Genomic DNA, 27,472 nt, shown 5'->3' with positions numbered 1-27,472 from the left:
TTAATTTTGATTAATATCAATATATCTAGAGTAATATCCTTTTTTACATTAAGTCTAATAACAAGTTCACACGACCAGTTGAATTACTTAATTCGGCCTATGAATGACGATAGCCAATTAACCGTTTCTACGACACATTCGTAATTCATTTTGACATTTCATCGCCATGTTGTTTTTTCATTTATTATTTTGTAATTTTTTTTGGAATATTGGTGTGTGTGTGTATGATCCAAAAATACGTCTTTTACATTATTTTAACAAATTAAGTTATATATTTTCTATTTATTTGCATTTTTTGTGATTTTATATTTTATTTGTATCCAACCAATGAAAACAAACAGCTGATTATAATAAATTAGAGATGACACTCATTCATTCGTAATTCGTACGTAATTCAAACTGTATTACTTACAGCTTGTGTAATTCGCAGCTGAAATTTTTTATGGCCAATCATGTAATTCAGTATGTAATTGGGGGTTGAATAATGAATGAGAGTGTGAATGACGAATAATTGAATCATGTGAACGGGGTATAATGGAAAACAGTTTTTCAATTTATGACACTATTTGAAGTAAATATACGTGTTAATAAAAACAATAAATTTATCAAGTTTATTTCAATTGAAAATCTTGATCTCAGTATAACATGTTTTCGAAATGGTTTTCAAAAAATGCGCAATTTCCAGCTGATTACGGGAAAAATATTTTTTAGAGTTTTTTTAAAAGAAATATTGACTTTTTGCATATAAACCTTATTGAGATCAGTTAATAAATAAATAAATCAGGTTGAAAAAATCGATGTACATACATATACAGTATTGTTCGAAACCTAAGCAACTTTTTTTGACATTGTATACAAAGTGCTATATTTTCTATTTTAATTGATTGATTCAAAATTATATAATTGATAATAATAATATTATGTGTCTACATTATAATAACAGCAACAAAAGTTTAATTCGATTTCGCTGTGAGTTAGAAGAAAATAATAATAAAATTAACTCCATAAATAGATGTTCGAAACTTAAGCAACTTTTTGATCTTCTTATGAAAATCTTTGGTCCTTTTGAGTTCCAAACACCTTTATGGAATAGATTAGTTACTAGTGTAGTTCGTAATAAATCCCAATCGGATTTTAAGCCATTCGCCAGCTGTAATGTTTTCTAAAACTGCGAGTTTCGACCCAGCGCTTCAGAATACCGAACAGCATCTCCAAGGGGCTTGAGTCAAGAGATTTTGATGGACAATCAAAGAATTTGGGTCCCATTATACGATAACTACTCTTAGATCAACTTTGCCAAAGGTTTTGGTTCATTATCATGCTGAAAATCGCGATAAAGTAAGTTGTTCTGTTCAACACACTTAATCCTTTGGTTCATTTTGTTGGCCATAAATGTCCCAGAAAGTAAAACAATCCAATTTTATTTGTATTTCAACATCAGGACTTACTCTACTCACTAAAAATCTTGCCCACAACCTTAATTGTTTGACCTCCATGCTTTTTTAAGTTTTTAATGTACGATGATGTAACCGCATATGAATCCCGCAGTGACATGGCACAGAGTTTACTTAAAGAAATTTGATTTTTTCAAAAATTGTGTACAAAGTTGGATTGTTTTTCCTTTTGGGACGTGTTTCGCCAACAAAATGAATCATATGATTGAGTACACCGAACAGAACAACTTACTTTATTGCGATTTTCAGCATGATAATGAACCAAAAGCTTTGGCAAAATTGATCTAAGAGTTGTTATCGGGTAATAGGACCCAAACTCTTTGATTGCTCATCAAAATTTCCTGACTCAAATCCCTTAGAGATGCTGTTCGGCGTTTTGCAGTGCTGTTTCGGAACTCGCCGTTTTAGAAAACATTGCTTAAAATCCGATTGGGATTCATTCCGAACTACACAAGTAACTAATCTATTTCAAAAAGGTGTTTGGAACTCAAAGGGACCAAAGATTTTCATAAGAAGATCAAAAAGTTGCTTAAGTTTCAGTTATTATTTTCTTGTAACTCACATCGAAATGGAATTAAAATTTTGTTGTTGTTATTATAATGTAGACACATAATATTATTATTATCAATTATATAATTTTGAATAAATCAATTAAAATAGAAAATATATCACTTTGTATACAATGCCAAAAAATTAATATTTTCAATCACGAAAAAAATCAAAAAGCGCAAAATATCAAAAAAGAATATAATTCTAGACACCCCCTATTTTAACGGATATATAATAGTTATGCGCATTTTTGTACAGTTGTGTTACTTTTTCACCTTTAAAGTTTTGAAAATTTACCATTACTATGTCTTAAAAATTCGTAAATTAACTCTCAACAATATATAATATTATAATTCGTAAAGAAAAAATAGATTTTTTATAATAGAACGTCCTATTATTAACATCAAGTATAGGTCTTTCAACAGGAATTATTACTTCATTTCATTTGAACTCAGCTCAAGCTCAGTTTAAAGCTACTAGGAAAAATGTTGTGAACAAATCTTATGCAATAAATTGTCTTCTTTCAAATGATATATAATTTGTTTTATAAAAATCAGTTTTCATTTCTGACTTATCGCCACAGGTCTCTATGTGGCTGCCCCATCGTGTAATGTTATACACTGTTTTTCTTAAAGAGAGGTTAAATTTTATTAAAAACAAAACAACTCCTTTGTAAGAGAAATTGTAAGTACTTCTTTAACTCTCCATATTTGTAAGCAATCGTTGAAGTACTTGCCTCCAATGACATCACCGTGTTAAAATAATGTGTTAAAATGTTAATGAAGAAGTAATGAAAAGAGTTTTTATTAGCTTTTAAACACATTACTTTTCAATGTAAGTTTTTCCTGGGAGTATTATGAAATAGTGAAAAATTGAACAATTGAAATTCTTCTTTCAATAAAAGCCAAAATAAATTAAGTTCATTTTATTTGACTTTTCAAAATACACCAACATCAGAACCACCCGTTAGTACTTTAAAGGCACTCTGAAGGGTTTTGTTAATGACAATTTTTGTCCCGAAATTTAAAATAGTTCATTGAAATTCATGTTAATAAATTAAGGATTTTTAAATTGTGAATAATTGTTCAGATTAAGTTTTTTCTTAAAAGTTATAAAAAATAGTTTAAAAAACACAACAAAATTTTAATTTAAATATTTGTTTTAACATAAAACAATTTATTTTTATTTTAGCTCTTATAACTAAAATACTTATGACTAAAATACAATTTTTATATTCTAAATGAACTTAATAATTTTAATGAGTTTTAAGGATGAAATGTTTCTAGGAATGATACTGAGATTTTTAATTGATTTAATCTACTTCTTCTACGGTGGGACCACTTCTGCCGGCACCAAATCCACCTGCCTGTTGACCACATGATGGACCAGCACCACCACCATTGTGTAATTTGGTCATTATTGGTGTGCATAATTTTGTGAGTGAATTCATCTTGTCTTCGTATTCCTCCTTTTCAGCCAATGTATTGGCATCTAACCACTTAATTGTATCTTCACATGCACGCAATGCTTCACTCTTTTCCTGTGCAGAAATCTTATCTCCGGCTTGATCCAATGCTTGTTTTACACCAAACACATAACTTTCCAAATTGTTGCGAGCGCTAATCTTACTTTTCTGCTTCTCATCTTCTTCGGCGAATTTCTCAGCCTCACTGACCATACGATCGATTTCGGCTTGCGATAAACGTCCCTTATCGTTTTTAATAGTGATATTCTTGACGTTGCCAGAACTCATTTCCTTTGCAGAGACATTTAGAATGCCATTGGCATCAAGATCGAAAGTGACTTCAATTTGCGGCACACCACGAGGAGCTGGTGGAATGCCAGAGAGATCAAATGTGCCCAACTTGTTGTTGTCTTTTGTCATGACACGTTCACCTTCAAACACTTGGATGCTAACACCAGGCTGATTATCCGAATAAGTAGAGAAGGTTTGTGTTTGTTTGCATGGAATGCGAGTGTTGCGCTCGATAATCTTTGCCATTACACCGCCGGCTGTTTCAATGCCAAGTGATAGTGGAGCCACATCTACCAGCAGAACATCTTGAATAGCACTGCTCTTATCACCACTAAGTATAGCCGCTTGAATAGCAGCTCCATAGGCCACAGCTTCATCAGGATTAATGGACAAGTTCAGACTCTTGCCACAGAAGAATTGTTGGAGAAGATTTTGAACTTTAGGGATACGTGTAGAACCACCAACCAGTACAATATCATGTATTTGGTTCTTGTCCATTTTAGCATCATTAAGAGCTTTCTCAACCGGTTCCAATGTTTGACGGAATAGATCTGCACACAATTCTTCAAATCTGGCACGACTCACTTTGGTGTAGAAATCTTGACCTTCAAATAAGGCATCAATTTCAATGGAAGCTTCAGTGCTGGATGACAATGTACGTTTGGCACGTTCAGCAGCAGTTCTTAGACGTCTCAATGCTCTGGGATTAGAGCGTATATCCTTCTTGTATTTCCGTTTGAATTCGTCGGCCAAGTGTGAGACGAGTCTGTTGTCGAAATCTTCACCACCCAAGTGAGTATCACCAGCAGTTGCTCTCACTTCAAATAATGAACCTTCGTCGATGGTCAAGATGGAGACATCAAATGTACCACCGCCCAAATCAAAGATGAGTACATTGCGTTCACCTTTCAGATTCTTATCGAGACCATATGCTAGAGCAGCCGCCGTGGGTTCATTGATAATTCTCAATACATTTAAACCAGCAATACGACCAGCATCTTTTGTAGCCTGACGTTGTGAATCATTAAAGTAGGCAGGAACTGTAATTACAGCATCTGTTACTGTCTGACCCAAATAGGCTTCGGCAGTCTCCTTCATCTTTGTCAGCACCATTGAACTGATTTCTTCTGGAGCGAATTTCTTTTGTTCACCCTTGAATTCAACGCCGATTTTTGGTTTGCCTCCATCACTGACCACTTTGAATGGCCAGTGCTTAATATCTTCCATTATTTTGGGATCATCATATTTGCGACCAATAAGACGTTTTGCATCAAATACTGTGTTCTTGGGGTTCATGGCGACTTGATTCTTTGCCGCATCACCAATAAGACGTTCGGTGTCTGTGAAGGCAACATAACTGGGTGTTGTGCGGTTGCCTTGATCGTTGGCTATGATCTCAACTTTTCCATGTTGGAAGACACCAACACAGGAGTAGGTTGTTCCCAAATCAATACCAATTGCTACCATTGTGTGACTTTGTTTTTCTTCTTCTTTGTATATGAAAACTTGATGAAAAAAATGTAGTTGTTTTTAAAGAACTTGTTGCTTAAGATTCACTTTTTATAGAATTGTGTTATTTGTTGTTTTCTTTTGTATATTCTGATTTATTTAATTTCTTGTTCACTTGAATGTAGCAGTTTAATTTAACTCGCTTGTTATTTCTCTTTAATGTTTTCACTTTGCTTGTTTGTATTGTACTAATGCCGAAGAGAATTTGTATTGCGGTATTTATACGAGTCACACAAACTTTGGTATTTTCTATATACTTTTAAGGGAATACTGTTGAATGTTCTAGAAACGCCATGAATGTGTTTGTTTATTTAAGAGAAGTTTGTGATTTTTAAGAGCGTGAGAAAGTTTGTTGGTTTGTTTGTGAGAAAGTGGTTGAGTTAATATTTTTGTTTTGTTTTATAGCGGTGTTTTTTTTGTTAATATGATTGTTTATCTAAGAGAATTTTGGATTTTTAAGTGAGTGAGAAAGTTTGGTGGTTTGTTTGTGATAAAGTGGTTGAGTCAATATTTTTGTTTTTATAGCGGTGTTTTTTGTTATTACCCTGCAGTTCGACAAAGAGTCAGTGCATCCGAACTTGAAAGTTAAATAAAGATACATCAAAAACTTGTCCATTAGAGGTATAAACAGATAGTGGACCTATCGCCACACGATATCTAATTTTTTTTTCGTTTTCAATCAAAAATTTTCTAACATTTTAAATTTGGGTTAGAATAAATTTGAATTATGATACAAATCGATAACTATTTGCGAAAAATATAAAAAATATAACAACTATGTAAATACGTAATATTGGTAATTTGGAAAACTTCAGCCCTCTAGATCCCCTCGTTTAGTGTTTTCGAACGGTCATAGCTATATTGTCTGAAAAACGCATGTTTCTGGAACTTTTAGATCACAGAATCCCATTATCTTTTCAAGATTTATGTCAGGATTCTGAGATGATATTTTCATGAAGTTATAAACGAAGAGTAGCCAGGATCATACTTTGTAGGTTTGGTGTATTTGGGTCATTAACCTGATAAAAGTACCGTCAATCCTTAGGATCTATTTTATGAAATGATTTTGATAAATTTTGCCTTAAAGTCCTCTTTCCGATTCCTCTTTCGATTCCAAAAGCCTTTTCTCAATATTTGTATAGTATTAAAAATTTATCATTAGTTATATGTACTAGTATCAGTGTGACCATTTTGGCATTTTTGCAGCTAGATTTAGCATTTTTTATTTTGATTTAGCTGTAAAATTTTAATTTAGCATTTGGCATTTTATTTAGCATTTTTATAAAATATTTTTAGCATTTTTAGCTTTTTTTGCAATTTCAGTATATAAACAAAAAAAAAAAAAAAAAGACAAATTTTTGCAGAATTAAATGTCTACCCAAACACAAGTAACAAGAAATATGAGAAATGTAATAATTTACACTGTAATTCAAAATAATGCAAAAAGATTCATAAAGATAAATAACTTAAAATTACGCCAATACAAGAGAATACTTTAAAATGTTGTATTCTAAAATATTTTTCTGGAACCCAATGCTTTTTTAAATTCGAGGTGATAGAAATAATTCAAGAGATTTCATATATTTTTACAAATACGTTCAGTACGCTATTTTACAAACTAATACTCTTTGTTTGCTCACGGAATGAAACATATAATTTTGGAAAAGGCTATGTATGACAATTAATTAACAAATTTAATTTATTCCTATACGAAATAAAGATGTTTTAATTTTTATCATTCTTCAGGAGTTCTTGTTAATTTATTGAAAATAAGTATTGAAAAAAATCAATAATATATAATTAAGACTTTCTCATCCTACTTTCTGTTCTTTTTATTTTTACCAAATTTTTAGTAATTTTGTTGTGACGTTTTTTTTTTTTTAATTAAAAAAATACATAAATTTCGAAAATATTATTGACAATTTATTCCAGAATTACAAACTTACGGATTTGAATATATCTCTCAATTCATTTCATATATTCTCATATATATTTTTCCGAAAAAATCTTGGAAGTATGAGTTATAAACCTGACATCTATTCACCGAGATTTAAAATTATTTCAACGGAATTTTCAATATTTTTGTGACATGAAAACCATTTTTAAAGTGTTTTGAGGAAGACAAATAAAATTGTTTATATAAAAAAAAGTAAAACTAGAAATATTATACTTTTCCTTCCGAAAACACATATAGGTTTTATACCATGAGCAACTAGTGTAATTAATAGAGTTTTAATGTAATTTTTGCATTCAGAAATATTTTAAAGTTAGAGACATTACATATTGCTAAATTTACAAAAATTTTGAAATAATTTTTAGCATTTCTGTTTATCTTAATATCACGGAACTTAATTTTTTACCCTACTCCACTATACTACGTTTGAGTATACTAATCAGTTAAGAATCATTTTCTGAATCGATTAAGCCATGTAAGTCTGACCGTCTGGTAGAGGTTGAAATTATCAAAACAATAAGCACGTATGCTTTTTGGTCCAATGACAAAACCTTTTAAAAATGGTTAAAGTCCGTCCTTTATTTTACCTAGCCCCCATACATATACAAATGTATAAAGCCTTTCTCAGAAAATTAGTTTAAATATATCGGAACCAATGTTCAATTCAACATAAATGCTTTATTACGAAAAATAAATCAAATTTTATACTCATATGGTCAACCACGGCAGAATATACATTCTTACTTGTTATAAATTACAATGAATTTCAGTTACAAATTAATATGAATTGTTCATAAAAACACTTAAAAAATTTTAGCATTTTTAAATCAACTTAGCATTTTTTCTAGCATTATTTTGGATGGGATTTAGCCGCAACATTTTTTGATACCTGGTCACACTGACTAGTATAAGTTAAAACTATAGAATGTTCATTCACGTGAATTTAAAATAAAGACAAGTAAGAATTTTGTAAGAATATTGTAAGTAAGTAAGAATATTGTACCCTAAACCAACTATGATAATAAAATATGATTTATTTCTCATATTAAAGCTTTATGTACATATATACATATTTATGTATGTATGTTCAATTTTACCTTGCCTCCGTTATATTTAAACAATTTATTGATGAAAAACTAACCTTTTGAAAGAGGTTTTATAAGTGGGTTTTGGGATAATAGGGTCTGATCCTCGTAAAGTTTGGTGGTTGGATTTATGTTTACATTTCATGTTGCGACATTAGTCTTTTTTTAGAAAATTGTGGACATTTAAGTCATTTTCTGAAAGGAGTTTTGTATGGGGGCCAGATTTTTACGAAATTCGGCAGAGTCATCAAGGCTTGTATAAAATTTAGTTGTGCCGCTTTTTGTCGAGATACCTACTAGTGTATTAAACATAATTATGAGCAAATGCCCTATATGGGGGTTCACTTGTATGGGGGCTAAGTGAATCAATGCACGGATTTGAACCATTTTCAGTGAGATCCGTCCCTGTTACAATAAAAGAAGGTTTACTTAGATGAACAGACGTAGCTTACATGTAAATCGACTCAGAAAATGATTCTACTGAGTCTATCGGTATACTTTAAGGCAGTGGGTACGTATGTATGTACATATGTACATACATACATATGTACATATTTTTGTGCGTTACAAACATCAGTAAAAACCTAATATACATTCCCCACTAAAGTGGTGTAGGGTATAACAAACAGTATATGTACATATAAACAAACAATGAAAACGTGCAGAAAGTTCCAGAAATAAATACAAATATTCCAAGTATTATTCCATTACATTTGTCATTCATAACATTACCCAAATAAATTTAGCGTACATATAAACAGAAATACATATGTATGTACATAGATACAAACATACACAGTTCATTGTATGATTGCATCTACGTATGAATACAATAACAAAAAAACACCGGCATAAGAAATAAAAACAAAACAAAACAAGTAAGAAAGTATAGTCGGGCGTGGCCGACCATATGATACCCTACACCAGTTATGAATATTTTATGTGATTTATTTTTCATATTAAAGCATTTATCTTCAATATTCCCTTGTTCCGATACATTTAAGCAATTTACGGATGACAAACTAATTTTCTGAAAGAGGCTTTATATGGGGGCTAGGGGCAAATATGGACCAAGCCCGATAAAATTTTGTGAATATATTTATATTTACATAATATTTTATTGTGCTGAATTTCATCGCGATATTTGTGTTTATAAGTTAATTTGGGACATTCAAGTAATTTTCTGAAGGGGACTTTGTATGGGAGCTAGGGTCAAATGTGGCCCGATCTTTATGAAATTTGGCAGGGTCATCAAGACTTCTATAAAACTTAGTTGTGCCGTATTTTATCGGTATATATGTATATTTAACATAATTATGAGCTCAGAAGCCCTTTTCGGGGGGTCCTGTTCTATGGGGGCTAGGTGAAATAATGGACCGATTTTAACCATTTTCAATAGGCTTCGTCCTTAGGTCAAACAAAACGTGCGTGCCAAATTTCATCCAATTATCTTGAAAATTGCGACCTGTACCTTGCGCACAAGGTTTACATGGACAGCCAGCCAGCCAGCCAGACGGACGGACGGACGGACGGACATAGCTTAATCGACTCAGAAAACGATTCTAAGCCGATTGGTATACTTTAAGGTGGGTCTAGGACGAATATTTTTGTATGTTACAAACATCAGCACAAATCCAATATACCCTCCCCACTAAAGTGGTGTAGGGTATAAATATTGACTCAACCCCTTGAACAGAAACAAATCATCAAACCTTCTCACTCTCTTAAAAATCACAAACTTCTCTTAAATAAACAAACACATTCATGGCGTTTCTAGAACATTCAACAGTATTCCCTTAAAAGTATATAGAAAATACCAAAGTTTGTGTGACTCGTATAAATACCGCAATACAAATTCTCTTCGGCATTAGTACAATACAAACAAGCAAAGTGAAAACATTAAAGAGAAATAACAAGCGAGTTAAATTAAACTGCTACATTCAAGCGAACAAGAAATTAAATAAATCAGAATATAAAAAAGAAAACAACAAATAACACAATTCTATAAAAAGTGAATCTTAAGCAACAAGTTCTTTAAAAACAACTACATTTTTTTCATCAAGTTTTCATATACAAAGAAGAAGAAAAACAAAGTCACACAATGGTAGCAATTGGTATTGATTTGGGAACAACCTACTCCTGTGTTGGTGTCTTCCAACATGGAAAAGTTGAGATCATAGCCAACGATCAAGGCAACCGCACAACACCCAGTTATGTTGCCTTCACAGACACCGAACGTCTTATTGGTGATGCGGCAAAGAATCAAGTCGCCATGAACCCCAAGAACACAGTATTTGATGCAAAACGTCTTATTGGTCGCAAATATGATGATCCCAAAATAATGGAAGATATTAAGCACTGGCCATTCAAAGTGGTCAGTGATGGAGGCAAACCAAAAATCGGCGTTGAATTCAAGGGTGAACAAAAGAAATTCGCTCCAGAAGAAATCAGTTCAATGGTGCTGACAAAGATGAAGGAGACTGCCGAAGCCTATTTGGGTCAGACAGTAACAGATGCAGTAATTACAGTTCCTGCCTACTTCAATGATTCACAACGTCAGGCTACAAAAGATGCTGGTCGTATTGCTGGTTTAAATGTATTGAGAATTATCAATGAACCCACGGCGGCTGCTCTAGCATATGGTCTTGATAAGAACTTGAAAGGTGAACGCAATGTACTCATCTTTGATTTGGGCGGTGGTACATTTGATGTCTCCATCTTGACCATTGACGAAGGTTCATTATTTGAAGTGAGAGCAACTGCTGGTGATACTCACTTGGGTGGTGAAGATTTCGACAACAGACTCGTCTCACACTTGGCCGACGAATTCAAACGGAAATACAAGAAGGATATACGCTCTAATCCCAGAGCATTGAGACGTCTAAGAACTGCTGCTGAACGTGCCAAACGTACATTGTCATCCAGCACTGAAGCTTCCATTGAAATTGATGCCTTATTTGAAGGTCAAGATTTCTACACCAAAGTGAGTCGTGCCAGATTTGAAGAATTGTGTGCAGATCTATTCCGTCAAACATTGGAACCGGTTGAGAAGGCTCTTAATGATGCTAAAATGGACAAGAACCAAATACATGATATTGTACTGGTTGGTGGTTCTACACGTATCCCTAAAGTTCAAAATCTCCTCCAACAATTCTTCTGTGGCAAGAGTCTGAACTTGTCCATTAATCCCGATGAAGCTGTGGCCTATGGAGCTGCTATTCAAGCGGCTATACTTAGTGGTGATAAGAGCAGTGCTATTCAAGATGTTCTGCTAGTAGATGTGGCTCCACTATCACTTGGCATTGAAACAGCCGGCGGTGTAATGGCAAAGATTATCGAGCGCAACACACGCATTCCATGCAAACAAACACAAACCTTCTCTACTTATTCGGATAATCAGCCTGGTGTTAGCATCCAAGTGTTTGAAGGTGAACGTGTCATGACAAAAGATAACAACAAGTTGGGCACATTTGATCTCTCTGGCATTCCACCAGCTCCTCGTGGTGTGCCACAAATTGAAGTCACTTTCGATCTTGATGCCAATGGCATTCTAAATGTCTCTGCAAAGGAAATGAGTTCTGGCAACGTCAAGAATATCACTATTAAAAACGATAAGGGACGTTTATCGCAAGCCGAAATCGATCGTATGGTCAGTGAGGCTGAGAAATTCGCCGAAGAAGATGAGAAGCAGAAAAGTAAGATTAGCGCTCGCAACAATTTGGAAAGTTATGTGTTTGGTGTAAAACAAGCATTGGATCAAGCCGGAGATAAGATTTCTGCACAGGAAAAGAGTGAAACATTGCGTGCATGTGAAGATACAATTAAGTGGTTAGATGCCAATACATTGGCTGAAAAGGAGGAATACGAAGACAAGATGAATTCACTCACAAAATTATGCACACCAATAATGACCAAATTACACAATGGTGGCGGTGCTGGTCCATCATGTGGTCAACAGGCAGGTGGATTTGGTGCCGGCAGAAGTGGTCCCACCGTAGAAGAAGTAGATTAAATCAATTAAAAATCTCAGTATCATTCTTAGAAACATTTCATCTTAAAACTCATTAAAATTATTAAGTTCATTTAGAATATCAAATTGTATTTTAGTCATAAGTATTTTAGTTATAAAAGCTAAAATAAAAATAAATTGTTTTATGTTAAAACAAATATTAAAATTAAAATCTTGATGCCTTTTCATTATTATGTAGTAGAAAAAAAGTCATAGCCCCTATTCTGCATATCAATTCGAATCGAAATTTTCTCCGTTTGGCAATTTTACTATTCTGCATTTCGATTCGACTCTCCGCCACATAAAAACAACTTATGTACAAAATCGTAGGTACGATCGTAACGCAGAATACATACATTCGTAAAGCATTGAAACGAAATGTAATTGCTTCTTCTTTTTCTTACGATTCAGTTTTTTGTTGGAATACCTTATTTCGATTGTTTCGTAACTGAATGCGTAAACGTAATCGAAATGCAGAATAGGGGTGATAATTTTTTATTTTAAGAACGGAAAAGAAAAACAATGGCATGGTATTCTGCATTTCGATTCGAATCGAAGTTTTCTCCGTTGCCAACTTTGGTATTCTGCATTTCGATTCGAAGCTCCGTCACTAAAATAAAAATGTACGAAGACATAGTTACGATCGTAATGCAGAATACACACAATCGTAAAGCATTGAAATAAAATTGAAACGTAATCGAAATGCAAAATAGAGGTATAGGTATTAACATAAATTTTCCACATATAAAATTGATATCAATAGAAATCTATTACAAATTAAAACCTAGATCAGTCCAAAATTGACCATATACAGCGCCCATATAAAGTCCACTTCCGAAAATCCGTAGCTTCCATATAAAGTGCACTTCCGAAAATCACTTAATCACAAATAACTCAATGAATAACGATATCGAATATGTTTTGTGGAATTTTTCCGGATCGGCCCATATAAGGTCCTCTTCTTAAAGTTACTTAATTGTAAATATGTAACTCATAACTTAATTATGATAAACATACAGTTAATCTCAAAAATAAGTATACAGAAATACTGACAATTGGTTTTATTTAAAAAAAGGATATTATTTTTTCAAAAATCAAAAAAGTAACACATTTATTTATTAAAAACAATTATGATAATTATTATTCACTACTTTTTTCTGGGTTATTTTGGTTACTTGAGTTCTCATTTAAGGTGAGTATACAGATAATTTCAAAATGTATTTGGCTTAATGATATTAACAAAATTCATGAAAATTTTACCTGTTTGAATGTAATTATTTTATAATAAAATATTCTGTACACTATAACATGGAAAAAATTCACTTTTTGTTCCGAAAAATTGAAGTTTTTGGTAATTGATCTGAATATTATTTATAGGAGCATTTTTTCCTATTTAAGAACATCTGACTATTTAAACCCCCGGAGTTTTGGATCGGGTATTCAATAACATCCCTCGTTTGTTCATTATGATACATTAGAAGACGATATTTTAACTTTTAAATTAATTGTTTCTTTACAATAATTGCAATCCATTGCGGAACATTGACGTTTTTAACATAGTATAGCGTTCATATTCGATATTTAATGGCGATTTCCTAAAATATATATCATAAAATACGATATTAATAATATTTGTACTAGTATCCATTAATTAAAACAAGTTTTTTGGTTCCAATCATCCATTACACACTCCTAAATACTACCAATAATCGTCAAATGGTGACCATGTCAATAACTTACACTACATATCGGTTCTGAAATTGATTATTGTCCAAAATAGTAAGATTTTTACATTAAATCAGGCTCAATTGGTGGTATGAATACGAATTGAACAATTTTGAACACGGATACATCATAATTTGTTGCTAGAACAAATAAAATGTCCGATCCATAAAACATGGTTATTGTATCGATTATATCAAGATATGATTGGTAGCATTATTGTATGCTTTGGAAATCGGAGTATTTCGAAAACCTGTTTAAATTAAAGGAAATATATAGAATTATCCAAATTTTAAAGTTTATGTTATAAGTCTTAAGAAATCGAAGTTAAGTTTCGGTTTTTTAAGAACGTACTGTGTTCAAAATAGCCAAATCCATGCACATAACATTAATTTCGAAATAACAACTCTTTTCAAAAGTTAAAAATTCTATTTCCAATGCATCATTTGGAGGGTTCAATGACCACCAGATCCAAAATCCGGTGTCTAAAGTGTAAAAAAATCGTAGAAATGAGAAAAAACTGTTCTACTAATTAATTCCGGAGCCAATCGGCCCAAATTTCAAGATTTCGGAACTAAAAGTAGATGTTTTCCAAGTTATTGTGTAAAAAAATATTTTATTAAAGGTATTTTTAGACTACAATACTGAGTATTAACACACTTCAAATTAAAAATATTATGAAAATAATTCGCATTTTCAAAAAATCAATCTGAAAAATACATTTTATGTTTACACTATAACATTTGTAATATTTTTTATCCAATTTTCAATTATTTATGCACTTTTCGTTCTTATTTTCAATGTATTTTACACTTTTTGTTTGTTTTTTATTGTATTTATAAAATACATACCGAATACGTTTGAAAATAAAAAGGTTTTGAATTGTTTTAAAAAATTTATGAATTACAAATTATATTTAGACTAGTAAATTGTATTATGATACAAATATTTTTGACAAGTATTAATACTCAGTATTGTAGTCTGAAAATACCTTAAAAAGTAATTATATTAATACAAGTAAAATTTTCATAAATTTTGTTAATATCATTAAACCAAATATATACTGAAATGATCTGTATACTTACTTTTGTGACGTAAATTTTGCACCTTTTTAACTTCAGCTTAAATGAGAACTCAAAGAACCAAAATATGAATAAAAAAAGTAGTAAATAATAATTATTATAATTGTTTTTAATAAATAAATGTGTCACTTTTTTTTTTTTTGAAAAAATAATATCTTTTTTTTAATAAAACCAATCGTCAGTATTTCTGTATACTTATTTTTGTGATTAACTGTACATATCATTCTGCAATGAGAAAATTAAGCTGATATTGATAAGCAAAATAAGTTGTATAACTGTTTCGAAGAAACCCAAAGACAAATTACAAATGCTCTGATTCTTTTGTGCGAGACAAAGCTAATGCTGGCTATGAAGTCGTATAAAGTTCAGAAATATCCAGAACAATTCGGTAAATTACTTACACCTTACACAACTTATCCACTGGAAGGCTTTTAACAATTTCCAGGTCAAGATTTTTATGCGGCTGATCGACGAGGTAACAAAATTTCCCAAAATGTTTCCTGTGTGACAAAAGCCATTTGCAGTTTGTGACATCAGGCTTGATAAATTCAGAAATATCTATTACGAAGTGTCTAAAAAAGGGGGTTTACTTATTTTTAAACAGCCTATAGTGTCTTCATATTTCTGGGCCAATTTGGCATCATGCCACTATAAAAAAAGGTTCTTAAGTGGTACAAAAACCGTAATGACAAAAAAGCATTTTATCTATAAACTGAAAGTTTAAACACAACCAATATGTATAACATGTTCAAGGTCAAGGAATGTTCGAGTATCCTTTTCATAATACGACAAAGAAAATTTCAATATGAATTTGTTCTATTAAATACATTAAATGTTATTATTCTGCGTGATGTAGGTCAGTAATTATAAACAGATTACAAGATACAGACTAGGGATGCCAATCGGGACTGGTTTTTAGAAATCCCGGGATTCGGGATTTTTAAATAAATCCCGGAATCCCGATATCGGGATCCCGGGATTTTCGGGATTTCTAAATCCCGAAAAATATAAAAAAAATTCAAAAAATCTTAATAATTTACCGACAAAAATAAAATGATTTATTTCATATTGCAATATGAATACTCTTAGTAGGTATTTACTTTCCAATAAGCATTTTGTGAAAAGAAAAACAAATTAATTCAAAGTACATACTTAGAATAAAAATCTTTCCATCCCAGGCACTGAATAGTAGAATAAAAACCTAAAATATGATATCCATGATATCCAAATTTACAATGGTTTCCAAATAATATTTAAATAGTATGTGTAATGGGGATCCATACGAGGCTACATAGAGCACCTGTACTGCACCTATATCTCCTCCACCTTATATTCCGTGTTCACTAACCAAGGGAATTATCTTCTCGCCATCTTATTGACAGGTTGACTTCCATTATAGATATCCGATAGTATCAATGCCTATTTATTGCCCTTTTTATACCCTTAGTAGGGATGGTATATTGGGTTTCTCCGGAGTAGTGCTTTTGTTTTATACTGTCCTAAAATACGCTGATGAAATTTGAAATGATCGGGCTTTTGATCCGAGCCCCCATACAAAACACAGCTTTAAAAAAGAATTAGTGTCCACAATTCGCTTAAAAAGAGAACTGTCGCAATGAAATTCAGCATAAAACATTTTATGTAATCGTAAATTCGCCCTCCAAATTTTATGAGGATCGACTCATATGATGGCGTCCTTCCCCCAAGCATATTTCAGAAAAATAGTTTTTTAACAATAAAGTGCTAGAATATATCGGAGGCGAGGTATACATTTATTATGAAAACTAAATTACATTTTACTCTCATAACTGGTGTATGGGGTTATATGGTCGGCCTTGCCCGCCTATAATTGGTCTAAAAAAATTATGAAAAATTTTATAAAAACGGTCAATGATTCACCCTACCTCTCATATAAGATCCTAACAGTAAATTTGATGAGTAATATCACCCTGATGTTTATAGAAAAGCATATTCGGCATAGCCGAATATAGCACTCTTACTTTTTTTTGATATTTCAGCTTGTAAGTTAGTAGAGTCATCTTAAGTCCAAAAACTTTTAAAATTCTCTTATTTAGTACTTTATAATGTATAAAATAGCGGAAAAATACTTAAAAATTCGGGATTTTAAAATCCCGAAATTTCCCGGGATTTCATTTTTTAAAATCCCGGTTTTCGGTACTTTCAAATCCCGAAAATCCCGGGATTTTCGGGAATCGGGAATTCCCGTTTGGCATCCCTAATACAGACAAATAAAAAGAGAAAATCGTCAAGCATTCATACAACTCTCTTACAAAAGGCACACACAATCAAATATACACAGAACTCTCTTTTGTATATCTCAAATTCATACCTACATACATGTTTGTGTATTTTTGAATACAAATTACATGAATATTGTAAATAATTACACACATAGATACATATACATATATGTATGTAACTACAATCCTTCAGAAAGTTCTGAGAAAATTCCCGAATTTTCTCTTGTGTAAATGCAAACGTGTCAGCAAGTATAAAAGGCCAGTGCATTCCGAAAGTCGTTACATTTAAGTACAAGATATCAAAGTGATAAGTTAATTTTAAAGTGAAGAAATTAAAGTGAATTTTTTAATTCTAACTAAAAAGTTTTAAACAATAAAATAATTAACAATTTAAGTGCATCAAAAAAATAAAATTACAACAGAAAACAAAATGGTAGCAATTGGTATTGATTTGGGTACAACATACTCCTGTGTTGGTGTATTCCAACATGGTAAAGTGGAAATTATAGCCAACGATCAAGGCAATCGCACAACACCCAGTTATGTTGCCTTCACAGATTCGGAGCGTCTTATTGGTGATGCGGCCAAGAATCAAGTTGCCATGAATCCCCAGAATACAGTATTCGATGCAAAACGTTTAATTGGTCGTAAGTTCGAAGATCAAAAGATTCAGGATGACATGAAACACTGGCCCTTCAAAGTGGTAAATGATTGTGGAAAACCAAAGATTTCAGTAGAATTTAAGGGGGAACAAAAGAAATTTGCTCCCGAGGAGATTAGTTCCATGGTGTTGACAAAAATGAAGGAGACAGCTGAAGCGTTTCTAGGCACAACAGTGCGTGATGCAGTCATTACAGTGCCAGCCTACTTTAATGATTCCCAGAGACAAGCCACCAAAGATGCAGGAGCCATTGCTGGTCTTAATGTATTGAGAATCATCAACGAACCGACAGCCGCTGCTTTAGCTTATGGCCTGGACAAAAACTTAAAGGGTGAACGTAATGTTCTAATCTTTGATTTGGGTGGTGGCACTTTTGATGTTTCCATTCTCACCATCGATGAGGGTTCATTGTTTGAAGTGCGTGCTACAGCTGGCGATACTCACTTGGGTGGTGAAGATTTTGACAATCGTTTAGTCAATCACTTCGCCGAAGAATTCAAACGTAAATACAAAAAGGACTTGCGTTCGAATCCTAGAGCTTTACGTCGCCTAAGATCAGCAGCTGAACGTGCAAAACGCACTTTATCATCCAGTACTGAGGCTACAATTGAGATAGATGCTTTATTCGAGGGTGTGGATTTCTATACTAAAATAAGCCGAGCTCGATTTGAAGAATTATGTGGCGATTTGTTCCGCAACACTTTGCAACCTGTGGAGAAAGCCTTAAATGATGCTAAAATGGATAAGAACCAAATCCACGACATTGTCTTAGTAGGTGGTTCTACACGTATCCCAAAAGTCCAAAATCTACTACAGGAATTCTTCTGCGGAAAAACTCTCAACTTGTCCATTAATCCTGATGAAGCTGTGGCCTATGGTGCCGCCATTCAAGCAGCTATTCTCAGTGGTGATAAGAGCAGTGCCATACAAGATGTTTTGCTAGTAGATGTGACACCTCTTTCATTGGGCATTGAAACGGCTGGAGGTGTAATGACCAAATTGATTGAACGCAACAGTCGCATACCCTGCAAACAATCCAAGACCTTTACCACATATGCTGATAATCAACCAGCTGTCACGATACAGGTCTTTGAAGGTGAACGAGCCCTGACCAAAGACAACAATCTATTGGGTACCTTCAATTTGACTGGTATACCACCAGCACCTCGTGGCGTGCCCAAAGTAGATGTAACATTCGATTTGGATGCTAATGGTATTTTGAATGTAACAGCCAAAGAAATGAGCACTGGTAATGCCAAAAATATTGTCATCAAAAATGATAAGGGTCGCTTGTCCCAAGCCGAAATAGATCGTATGGTCCGTGAAGCTGAACAATATGCAGATGAAGATGAAAAACATCGTCAACGTATAGCAGCACGCAATCAATTGGAAGCTTATGTATTCAATGTCAAACAATCAACCCAAGACGCAGGCGATAAAATACCTAAATCCGATAAAGATCGTGTCATGGAGAAATGTGAAGAAACCATCAAGTGGTTGGACAACAATACCACCGCTGAAAAAGAAGAATACGATTACAAATTGGAGGAAATAACAAAATTGTGTCAACCCATTATGACAAGACTACAACAGGAGGCTAGTGGTGTAGCTGCTGGTCCACAGGCAGGTGCTGGTTGTGGTCAACAAGCAGGCGGATTCGGCGGTAAAACTTATGGCGGTCCAACTGTTGAAGAAGTAGATTAAGAGTTTTAGTTTATAATTTTATTTAAAATATATTTAATTGAAAAAGACTGAATTTAAGTTATGTTAACAAATAAGTTTTAAAAATAGTTGGTTTGTTTTAAGTGTTAACTTAATTTTAAATATTTTGAAATTGTTTTTTTTTTTTTTTTTTTTGTTTAAATATTTAAGAATAAAGTTTTTATTTAAAAGTTTAAAAGTTTTGTGGTAATTTTTACTTTATACTAGTTTCAACTTCAACAGTTTATTTATAAAAATATAGCTATAAATTTAATGAAAATAACAAATTTTATGAAAATCACCAAATAGAAGAAAATTGCATTTACAGATATACCATTCGATATACATATGTACATATATACGATATACCAAAAATAATACTAGGGACCTTCTACAAAAATAATACTTTTTGAGTCGATTTAGTTATGTCCGTCCGTTTGTGTGTCCCTGTGCGCACATTTGATGAAGTTTTGCAATTTGACTTTGACAATTTAACCCATGCCGAAAGCTTATTGAAAATTGTTAAAATTGGTCCATTATTTCGCCTAGCCCCCATACAACTTACCCCCCAAATAGGTCTTTTGAACTCATAATTATGTTAAATGTTCTAGTATTCCTACAAAAATCCAAAAAACTTAGTTTTATATAAGTCTAAATGAAATAATGATCATTTCATCCTAGTCCCCATACAAAGTTCCATTCAGAAAATGACTTGAAGGTCGAAATTCACTTTTAAACATTAATATTACGATGAAATTATCGAATTAAGTTTCTACTTATTTAGAAGTTAGGTTAAGATTATTTATTTTGAGGATTCACTGGACTTGTGCACACTGGATTAATTACCACTCATTTCAAGTCATGGTTTAAAAATCAAGAACTGCACTACTACTGAACTGATTTGTTCAGATTCCTCCTCCATCGTAAAAAAGTTAGCGAAATATTAGACAAATTTATTTAGTTGAAAACTATTGAATCCCACTATCAAAAATTATGGGGGTATATTGATTTTGTCATTCCGTTTGTAACACATCGAAATATTGGTCATAGACCCACAAAAGTATATATATTCAGGGTCCTTATTAAATTCTAAGACGATCTAGTTATGTCCGTCCGTCGTCTGTCTGTTGAAAACACGATAGAGTCCGAACGGAATGAGCTAGAGGGTTGAAATTGCACAAATATTCTCTATAGGTAAGGTTTATTTGGTATTGAAAATGGGCAATATCGATTCACGTTTTCGGATAGCCCCCATACAAGTGGACCCCCGAAAAACAGCCTTAACAGGCATATATGTTTTAAAAGTGTTAGTATAGCAATGATATTTGACTTAAGCAAGTCTCTTACGAGCCAAAATCTCTCTGTGGATCGGTTTATAATTGATCCTACACCTTATATAAGATCCCCTTCGGAAAATGACTTTAATGGTCATTACTGGCTTAAAAATACGAGTACAGCGATGAAATTCGACTGAAGTAAGTTCCTTGCGAGCCAAAATCTCTTAACTAAATTTTATGTTAAAGATTTTGTAAACATGTTTATATTCGATTGTAAAAATGTTTATATGAATCAAAATCGGTCTAAAAAATTTTATGAAAAACAGTCAGTTAATTTGATGAGTGATTCTTTTATGACATACGGTTTGATGGTGGGTATATGAGATTCGGCACAACCTCACACTCTAACTTGTTTATTTTATCAACATTATCCTACAATGTTAAGTTAATAAAACACTTTTTTTTAATTTGTTTTAACATAAAACAATTTCTCTTTATTTGAGATCTTATTACTAAAAATAAATAATTTCTTATTCTAAATGAATTAAATAGTTAACATGAGTGTTAATGATGAATTGTTTCTAGGAATGATGTTGAGATTATTCATTAATTTAATCGACTTCTTCTACGGTGGGACCACTTCTGCCGGCACCAAATCCACCTGCCTGTTGACCACATGATGGTCCAGCACCGCCACCATTGTGTAATTTGGTCATTATTGGTGTGCATAATTTTGTAAGTGAATTCATCTTGTCTTCGTATTCCTCCTTTTCAGCCAATGTATTGGCATCTAACCACTTAATTGTATCTTCACATGCACGCAATGCTTCACTCTTTTCCTGTGGAGAAATCTTATCTCCCGCTTGATCCAATGCTTGTTTTACACCAAACACATAACTTTCCAAATTGTTGCGAGCGCTAATCTTACTTTTCTGCTTCTCATCTTCTTCGGCGAATTTCTCAGCCTCACTGACCATACGATCGATTTCGGCTTGCGACAGACGTCCCTTATCGTTTTTAATAGTGATGTTCTTGACATTGCCAGAACTCATCTCCTTTGCAGAAACATTTAGAATGCCATTGGCATCGAGGTCAAAAGTGACTTCAATCTGTGGTACACCACGTGGAGCTGGTGGAATGCCAGAGAGATCAAACGTGCCCAACTTGTTGTTGTCTTTTGTCATGACACGTTCACCTTCAAACACTTGGATGCTAACACCAGGCTGATTATCCGAATAAGTAGAGAAGGTTTGTGTTTGTTTGCATGGAATGCGTGTGTTGCGCTCGATAATCTTTGCCATTACACCGCCGGCTGTTTCAATGCCAAGTGATAGTGGAGCCACATCTACCAGCAGAACATCTTGAATAGCACTGCTCTTATCACCACTAAGTATAGCCGCTTGAATAGCAGCTCCATAGGCCACAGCTTCATCGGGATTAATGGACAAGTTCAGACTCTTGCCACAGAAGAATTGTTGGAGGAGATTTTGAACTTTAGGGATACGTGTAGAACCACCAACCAGTACAATATCATGTATTTGGTTCTTGTCCATTTTAGCATCATTAAGAGCTTTCTCAACCGGTTCCAATGTTTGACGGAATAGATCAGCACACAATTCTTCAAATCTGGCACGACTCACTTTAGTGTAGAAGTCTTGACCTTCAAATAGGGCATCAATTTCAATGGAAGCTTCAGTGCTGGATGACAATGTACGTTTTGCACGTTCAGCAGCAGTTCTTAGACGTCTCAATGCTCTGGGATTGGAGCGTATATCTTTCTTGTATTTGCGTTTGAATTCATCTGCCAGGTGTGAGACGAGTCTGTTGTCGAAATCTTCACCACCCAAGTGAGTATCACCAGCAGTAGCTCTCACTTCAAATAATGAACCTTCATCGATGGTCAAAATGGAGACATCAAATGTACCACCGCCCAAATCAAAGATGAGTACATTTCGTTCACCTTTCAAGTTCTTATCGAGACCATAAGCTAAAGCAGCCGCTGTGGGTTCATTGATAATTCTCAACACATTTAAACCAGCAATACGACCAGCATCTTTTGTAGCCTGACGTTGTGAATCATTGAAGTAGGCAGGAACTGTAATTACTGCATCTGTTACTGTCTGACCCAAATAGGCTTCGGCAGTCTCCTTCATCTTTGTCAGCACCATTGAACTGATTTCTTCTGGTGCGAATTTCTTTTGTTCACCCTTGAATTCAACACCGATTTTCGGTTTGCCGCCATCACTGACAACTTTGAATGGCCAATGCTTAATATCTTCCATTATCTTGGGATCATCATATTTGCGACCAATAAGACGTTTTGCATCAAATACTGTGTTCTTGGGGTTCATGGCAACTTGATTCTTTGCCGCATCACCAATAAGACGTTCGGTATCTGTGAAGGCAACATAACTGGGTGTTGTGCGGTTACCTTGATCGTTGGCTATTATCTCAACTTTTCCATGTTGGAAGACACCAACACAGGAGTAGGTTGTACCCAAATCAATACCAATTGCTACCATTGTGTGACTTTGTTTTTCTTTTTCCTTGTGTTTAAAAATTTATATTTTTTTTTTGTTCAAAAAACTTGTTGCTTATAATTCACTTTTTATAGAATTGTTTTCTTTTGTGTCTTCCGATTTATTTAATTTTTTATTTACTTGTTCAATGTAGATCTTTTTAACTTGATTGTTATTTCTCTTTAATGTTTTCACTTTGCTTGTTTGTATTGTACTAATGCCGAAGAGAGTTTGTGTTGCGGTATTTATACAAATCACACAAACTTTGGTATTTTCTAGATACTTTTGCGTGAATACTGTTCACTGTTGCCAACTTTTTTCCCAAAAATATCGCTAAAGTCGACTGAAAAATAGCTAGAAAATAGCTAAATTCAAGACATTTTGAAAAATTTAGCGATAAATCGTCAAAATAATATTTATTATATGATTCTGAAAAGAAATAGCTAAAAATACTAGCTAAATTTTTCAGATTTTTTATATTATTCTAAAAAGTCAGCGATTTATCGCTAAAATCTATATACATACGTAGGAATGGGATAGTGATACAAACACATCTTATAACAAACACATAAAAGAATCTTTTTTTATGTTAAATATTTTCACTTTGGGTTAGGAAAAATGTCAAGTTGAGGCTAATTTCGATATGCGACTCTATACAGATTGCTTTAGAAATATTGTAAAGATAAATTGAATTTCGAAATGCTGGCCTTTATGGATCGATCCTTTATTTTCGGCATAAGAGTATTATTTATTTTTCCATTACAATACAATTACAAATTATATTCTAACCTAATTTACCGAGCAGGGTGACGATAACCATACGACCGTTGTAGTGTAGCAGACCAGGATCTCTGCTGGGAATCGAACCCACAACCACCAGACTGACAGGCTAGCACACTACCAACTAGCCTACCGGGGCACCCAATATTATTATTATACACTCCTTTTGTGGGAAGTTTATCTGCAATATCGATATGCGGACCTATACGCCTTAGAAATGTTGTAAATTTTTAAGACTTTATGGATCGATCCTTTCGTCACTTCCAATGTTCACTAATTTTTAGAATTATGGTAAATTTTATTATCATATCACTCATTTACTAAAAGACTAGAATAATTAAATATTCGTTTTTTAATTGAGTACAACAAAATATACCCCTTTTAAAGTTTTTCGTATAACTTTACCTGTACGCACAAATATTTGCTCCTAATTATGTTCTTCAGAACATTCAAAACAAGTATAATACACACAGCTAAAACTCAAATAATTTACATTGAATGCATATTTTTATATACATACATATATGTAAATATCGTCATTCGTAGCAACTTTTAAGAAATATTATCACAATATAAATGAACAAAAAATGCCTTAATATCTAAAGAAAAATCGCTAGATTTCCCGCTAATAGCTGAATCATATTTTCCACCGCAAAATGGGATTAAAAATCGCTAGATTTGACGAGAAAATAGCTAAATTGGCAACAGTGATACTGTTGAATTTTCGGGAAACAACTTGAATGTTTTTGTTTATTTAAGAGAGTTTTTATATTTAAGAGAGAATGAGTACGTTGGTGGGTTGTTTATGTTGAGTCAACATTTATACCATTGTTTTTTGTTATTAATAAACAAAAAATACATACATATGTATGTACATATATAGGTACTTGCATACATACATATGTGTAAATAATAAACTAAGTATCTGTGTATATCTTTGAGATATTTTACGAATGGTAAATTCTAGAACTTTCTACACGTTTTCATGGTTTGTTTATAGTTTTTTTTTAATTCACGTGAATGAACTTAGTGTAGTTTTAGTTATAGTATAATCATTGTAAAATATTTTTGTATTTTTGAACCAAATTTTGCAAACAAATAACATAAACAAAGTGACGGCAAAAAATAATGGATACAAGCTGTATTCCAAATACATACAGTGTCTCTCATAATTATTCGAATTTGGGTAAACTATAAAAAGAAACCAAGTTTAATAATATATTTTGTGTGCAAAATAAATAAATTAATTTGTTATATTGTCTAGATAGTCGTTATGTTTGATATCACGCTTTTTAAAACTTGAAAAATTTGCATTGACTTAAATTAATTATGGATTTTTAAAAAAAGTCCATGAAATTGCCTCTCAAAAGTATACGAATTTTTCCTGTATTTCATATTTGATCATATTATACGCAACACAAATTTTAGAATCGAATGGTTTTTATGCGTAATATTGTTTTAAGGGGTTACTATCCACGGAAAGGATATATTTTTGGACCATTTGGTCCACAATTTTGGGGAATTTGTACCTTTTTTCAAGTAATATCATTAAAATGGCGATTTTTGGCCATAATTGTAAATTTTTCTCCTTATTTCCAGAGATAAAACAAAAATTTGATATTGGGACTTATAAGACCCCTTGGGGTATATAAAAATAATATTTTTTGTTACAAGAATCTGTATTTAAACGTTCCAAGATAAATTATTCGGATCATTCTTCTGTCGCTAATTCAATATATTGGAACTTAAGTCCATTTTTATAATACTAGGATCAACTATTTTCGGGGAAGTTTTCTGGTATATATTCTTTTAGATATCAGCTTTTATACATTTTAAGTTTTCAATGTGTTGTGGAAGTGTACAACTCCAAAACATGCCTCGAAGAAACACCATTCAAAATAGTAAAATCATTATTTTTAGATACCAATGGCCTCCATGCTGCATGGCACGATATCATTATGATCTAACTCAAAAATATTGATATATGTTTAAATATTATTTACTATGATCAAATTAAAACCAAAATTTTGGACTTACAGTGTTATTGTAACGGGCAACATAAGCGTGAAAGTTACGAGTAGTAAAAACTGAAATCTACTATATAGGATGACGTTTTATTAAGGTATGTTTTGGGGTTGTATACCGCTATAATATATTGAAAATTTAAAATATATTAGTGCCAATATGTACATGAATATACACTAGACAACTTTGTCGGAAAATATCGTCCCTAGAGGTACGAAAAGGGACTTATGATCCAGATAATTCAATTAGAAACTGAAAAACGATACCAAAAATACATCTTGGAACGTTTAAGTACAGATCTTTATAACAAAAAATATTATTTTTAGATACCCTATGGGTTCTATTAAATTCCAATATTAAATTTTAGTTTTATCTCTGGAAAAAGGGTGAAAACATTACAAATATATCCATGCGGTCCCCTTAAAACAATATTAAGCATAAAACCATGCGATTCTAGAATTTGTGTATCGTATAATATGATCAAATATGAAATACAGGAAAAATTCGTATACTTTTGTGAAGTAGTTCCATGGACTTTTTTTAAAAAAGCACAACTAATTTAAGTAAATGTAAAGTTTTCAAGTTTTAAGGGGCGTGATATCAAAACTAAGGACTATCTAGACAATATAACAAATTAATTTATTTATTTTCCACACAAAATATATTATTAAATTTGGTTTTTTTCATAGTTTACCTAAATTCGAATACTTATGAGAGACACTGTATGTATGTATGTACATACATACATACATTAGGAAAAAATATAAAATTATATTTTTAGATTCAGCATTCTTTGTTTGTATGACGAAAATAGATTATATCAATTTTATTTTTAAAGATTTTTTAATATGTTTAAATAATTTTTATATTTTTAGTGAAAATGTTGTCATCAACTACAAGAAATCAAAAACTATTTCGTGTGCAATTATTACTAAAAATTATTTAAATTTTCTAAATAAATAAGTATTAAACAAATAGAAAAGATTTGGCTCAAAACGTTCATTTAGGAAATTAAATCAGAAATTGTAATAGTTTTTAGTTATTACTCAATCCATAAAGATTCCTAACTCATGTCTCTGTAACTCTGATCGATGATCAAAATGACAAACTTTTGACCACTGCAGTCTC

The 27,472-nt window shown here is 32.6% G+C and overlaps 4 protein-coding genes across 4 annotated transcripts; 2 read left to right on the top strand and 2 right to left on the bottom strand.

Annotated features, from left to right (window-relative positions):
- Window positions 1-3,156: 3,156 nt before the first annotated feature.
- On the bottom strand, window positions 3,157-5,452 carry LOC119606581 (heat shock protein 70). Its single transcript, XM_037960142.1, has one exon. It carries the CDS (start codon window positions 5,224-5,226, stop codon window positions 3,316-3,318), a length of 1,911 nt encoding a protein of 636 aa, XP_037816070.1. The 5' UTR covers window positions 5,227-5,452; the 3' UTR covers window positions 3,157-3,315.
- A 4,731-nt stretch (window positions 5,453-10,183) lies between these two features.
- LOC119606583 (heat shock protein 70-like) lies at window positions 10,184-12,476 on the top strand. Its single transcript, XM_037960144.1, has one exon. The coding sequence runs from the start codon at window positions 10,409-10,411 to the stop codon at window positions 12,317-12,319; it is 1,911 nt and encodes a 636-aa protein (XP_037816072.1). The 5' UTR covers window positions 10,184-10,408; the 3' UTR covers window positions 12,320-12,476.
- A 5,208-nt stretch (window positions 12,477-17,684) lies between these two features.
- Window positions 17,685-19,838, top strand: LOC119606579 (heat shock protein 68-like). The gene has a single exon (XM_037960139.1). The coding sequence runs from the start codon at window positions 17,812-17,814 to the stop codon at window positions 19,744-19,746; it is 1,935 nt and encodes a 644-aa protein (XP_037816067.1). The 5' UTR covers window positions 17,685-17,811; the 3' UTR covers window positions 19,747-19,838.
- Window positions 19,839-21,496: 1,658 nt separating this feature from the next.
- Window positions 21,497-23,542, bottom strand: LOC119606584 (heat shock protein 70-like). The gene has a single exon (XM_037960145.1). It carries the CDS (start codon window positions 23,540-23,542, stop codon window positions 21,632-21,634), a length of 1,911 nt encoding a protein of 636 aa, XP_037816073.1. The 3' UTR covers window positions 21,497-21,631.
- Between the last annotated feature and the right edge of the window lie 3,930 nt (window positions 23,543-27,472).

The sequence above is a fragment of the Lucilia sericata genome, unplaced genomic scaffold (assembly GCF_015586225.1).
Source record: "Lucilia sericata isolate MDLA Ls3-8-SP2 unplaced genomic scaffold, ASM1558622v1 Contig000603F_arrow, whole genome shotgun sequence".
NCBI classification, from domain to species: Eukaryota; Metazoa; Arthropoda; class Insecta; order Diptera; family Calliphoridae; genus Lucilia; species Lucilia sericata.
Note: the sequence above shows the minus strand (reverse complement) of the source record. Positions and strands in the feature narration are given on the sequence as shown.

Excerpts from the sequence above, each read along its gene's own strand:
- LOC119606581 (XM_037960142.1), bottom strand. The coding sequence starts at position 5,226 with ATGGTAGCAATTGGTATTGATTTGGGAACAACCTACTCCTGTGTTGGT.
- LOC119606583 (XM_037960144.1), top strand. The coding sequence starts at position 10,409 with ATGGTAGCAATTGGTATTGATTTGGGAACAACCTACTCCTGTGTTGGT.
- LOC119606579 (XM_037960139.1), top strand. The coding sequence starts at position 17,812 with ATGGTAGCAATTGGTATTGATTTGGGTACAACATACTCCTGTGTTGGT.
- LOC119606584 (XM_037960145.1), bottom strand. The coding sequence starts at position 23,542 with ATGGTAGCAATTGGTATTGATTTGGGTACAACCTACTCCTGTGTTGGT.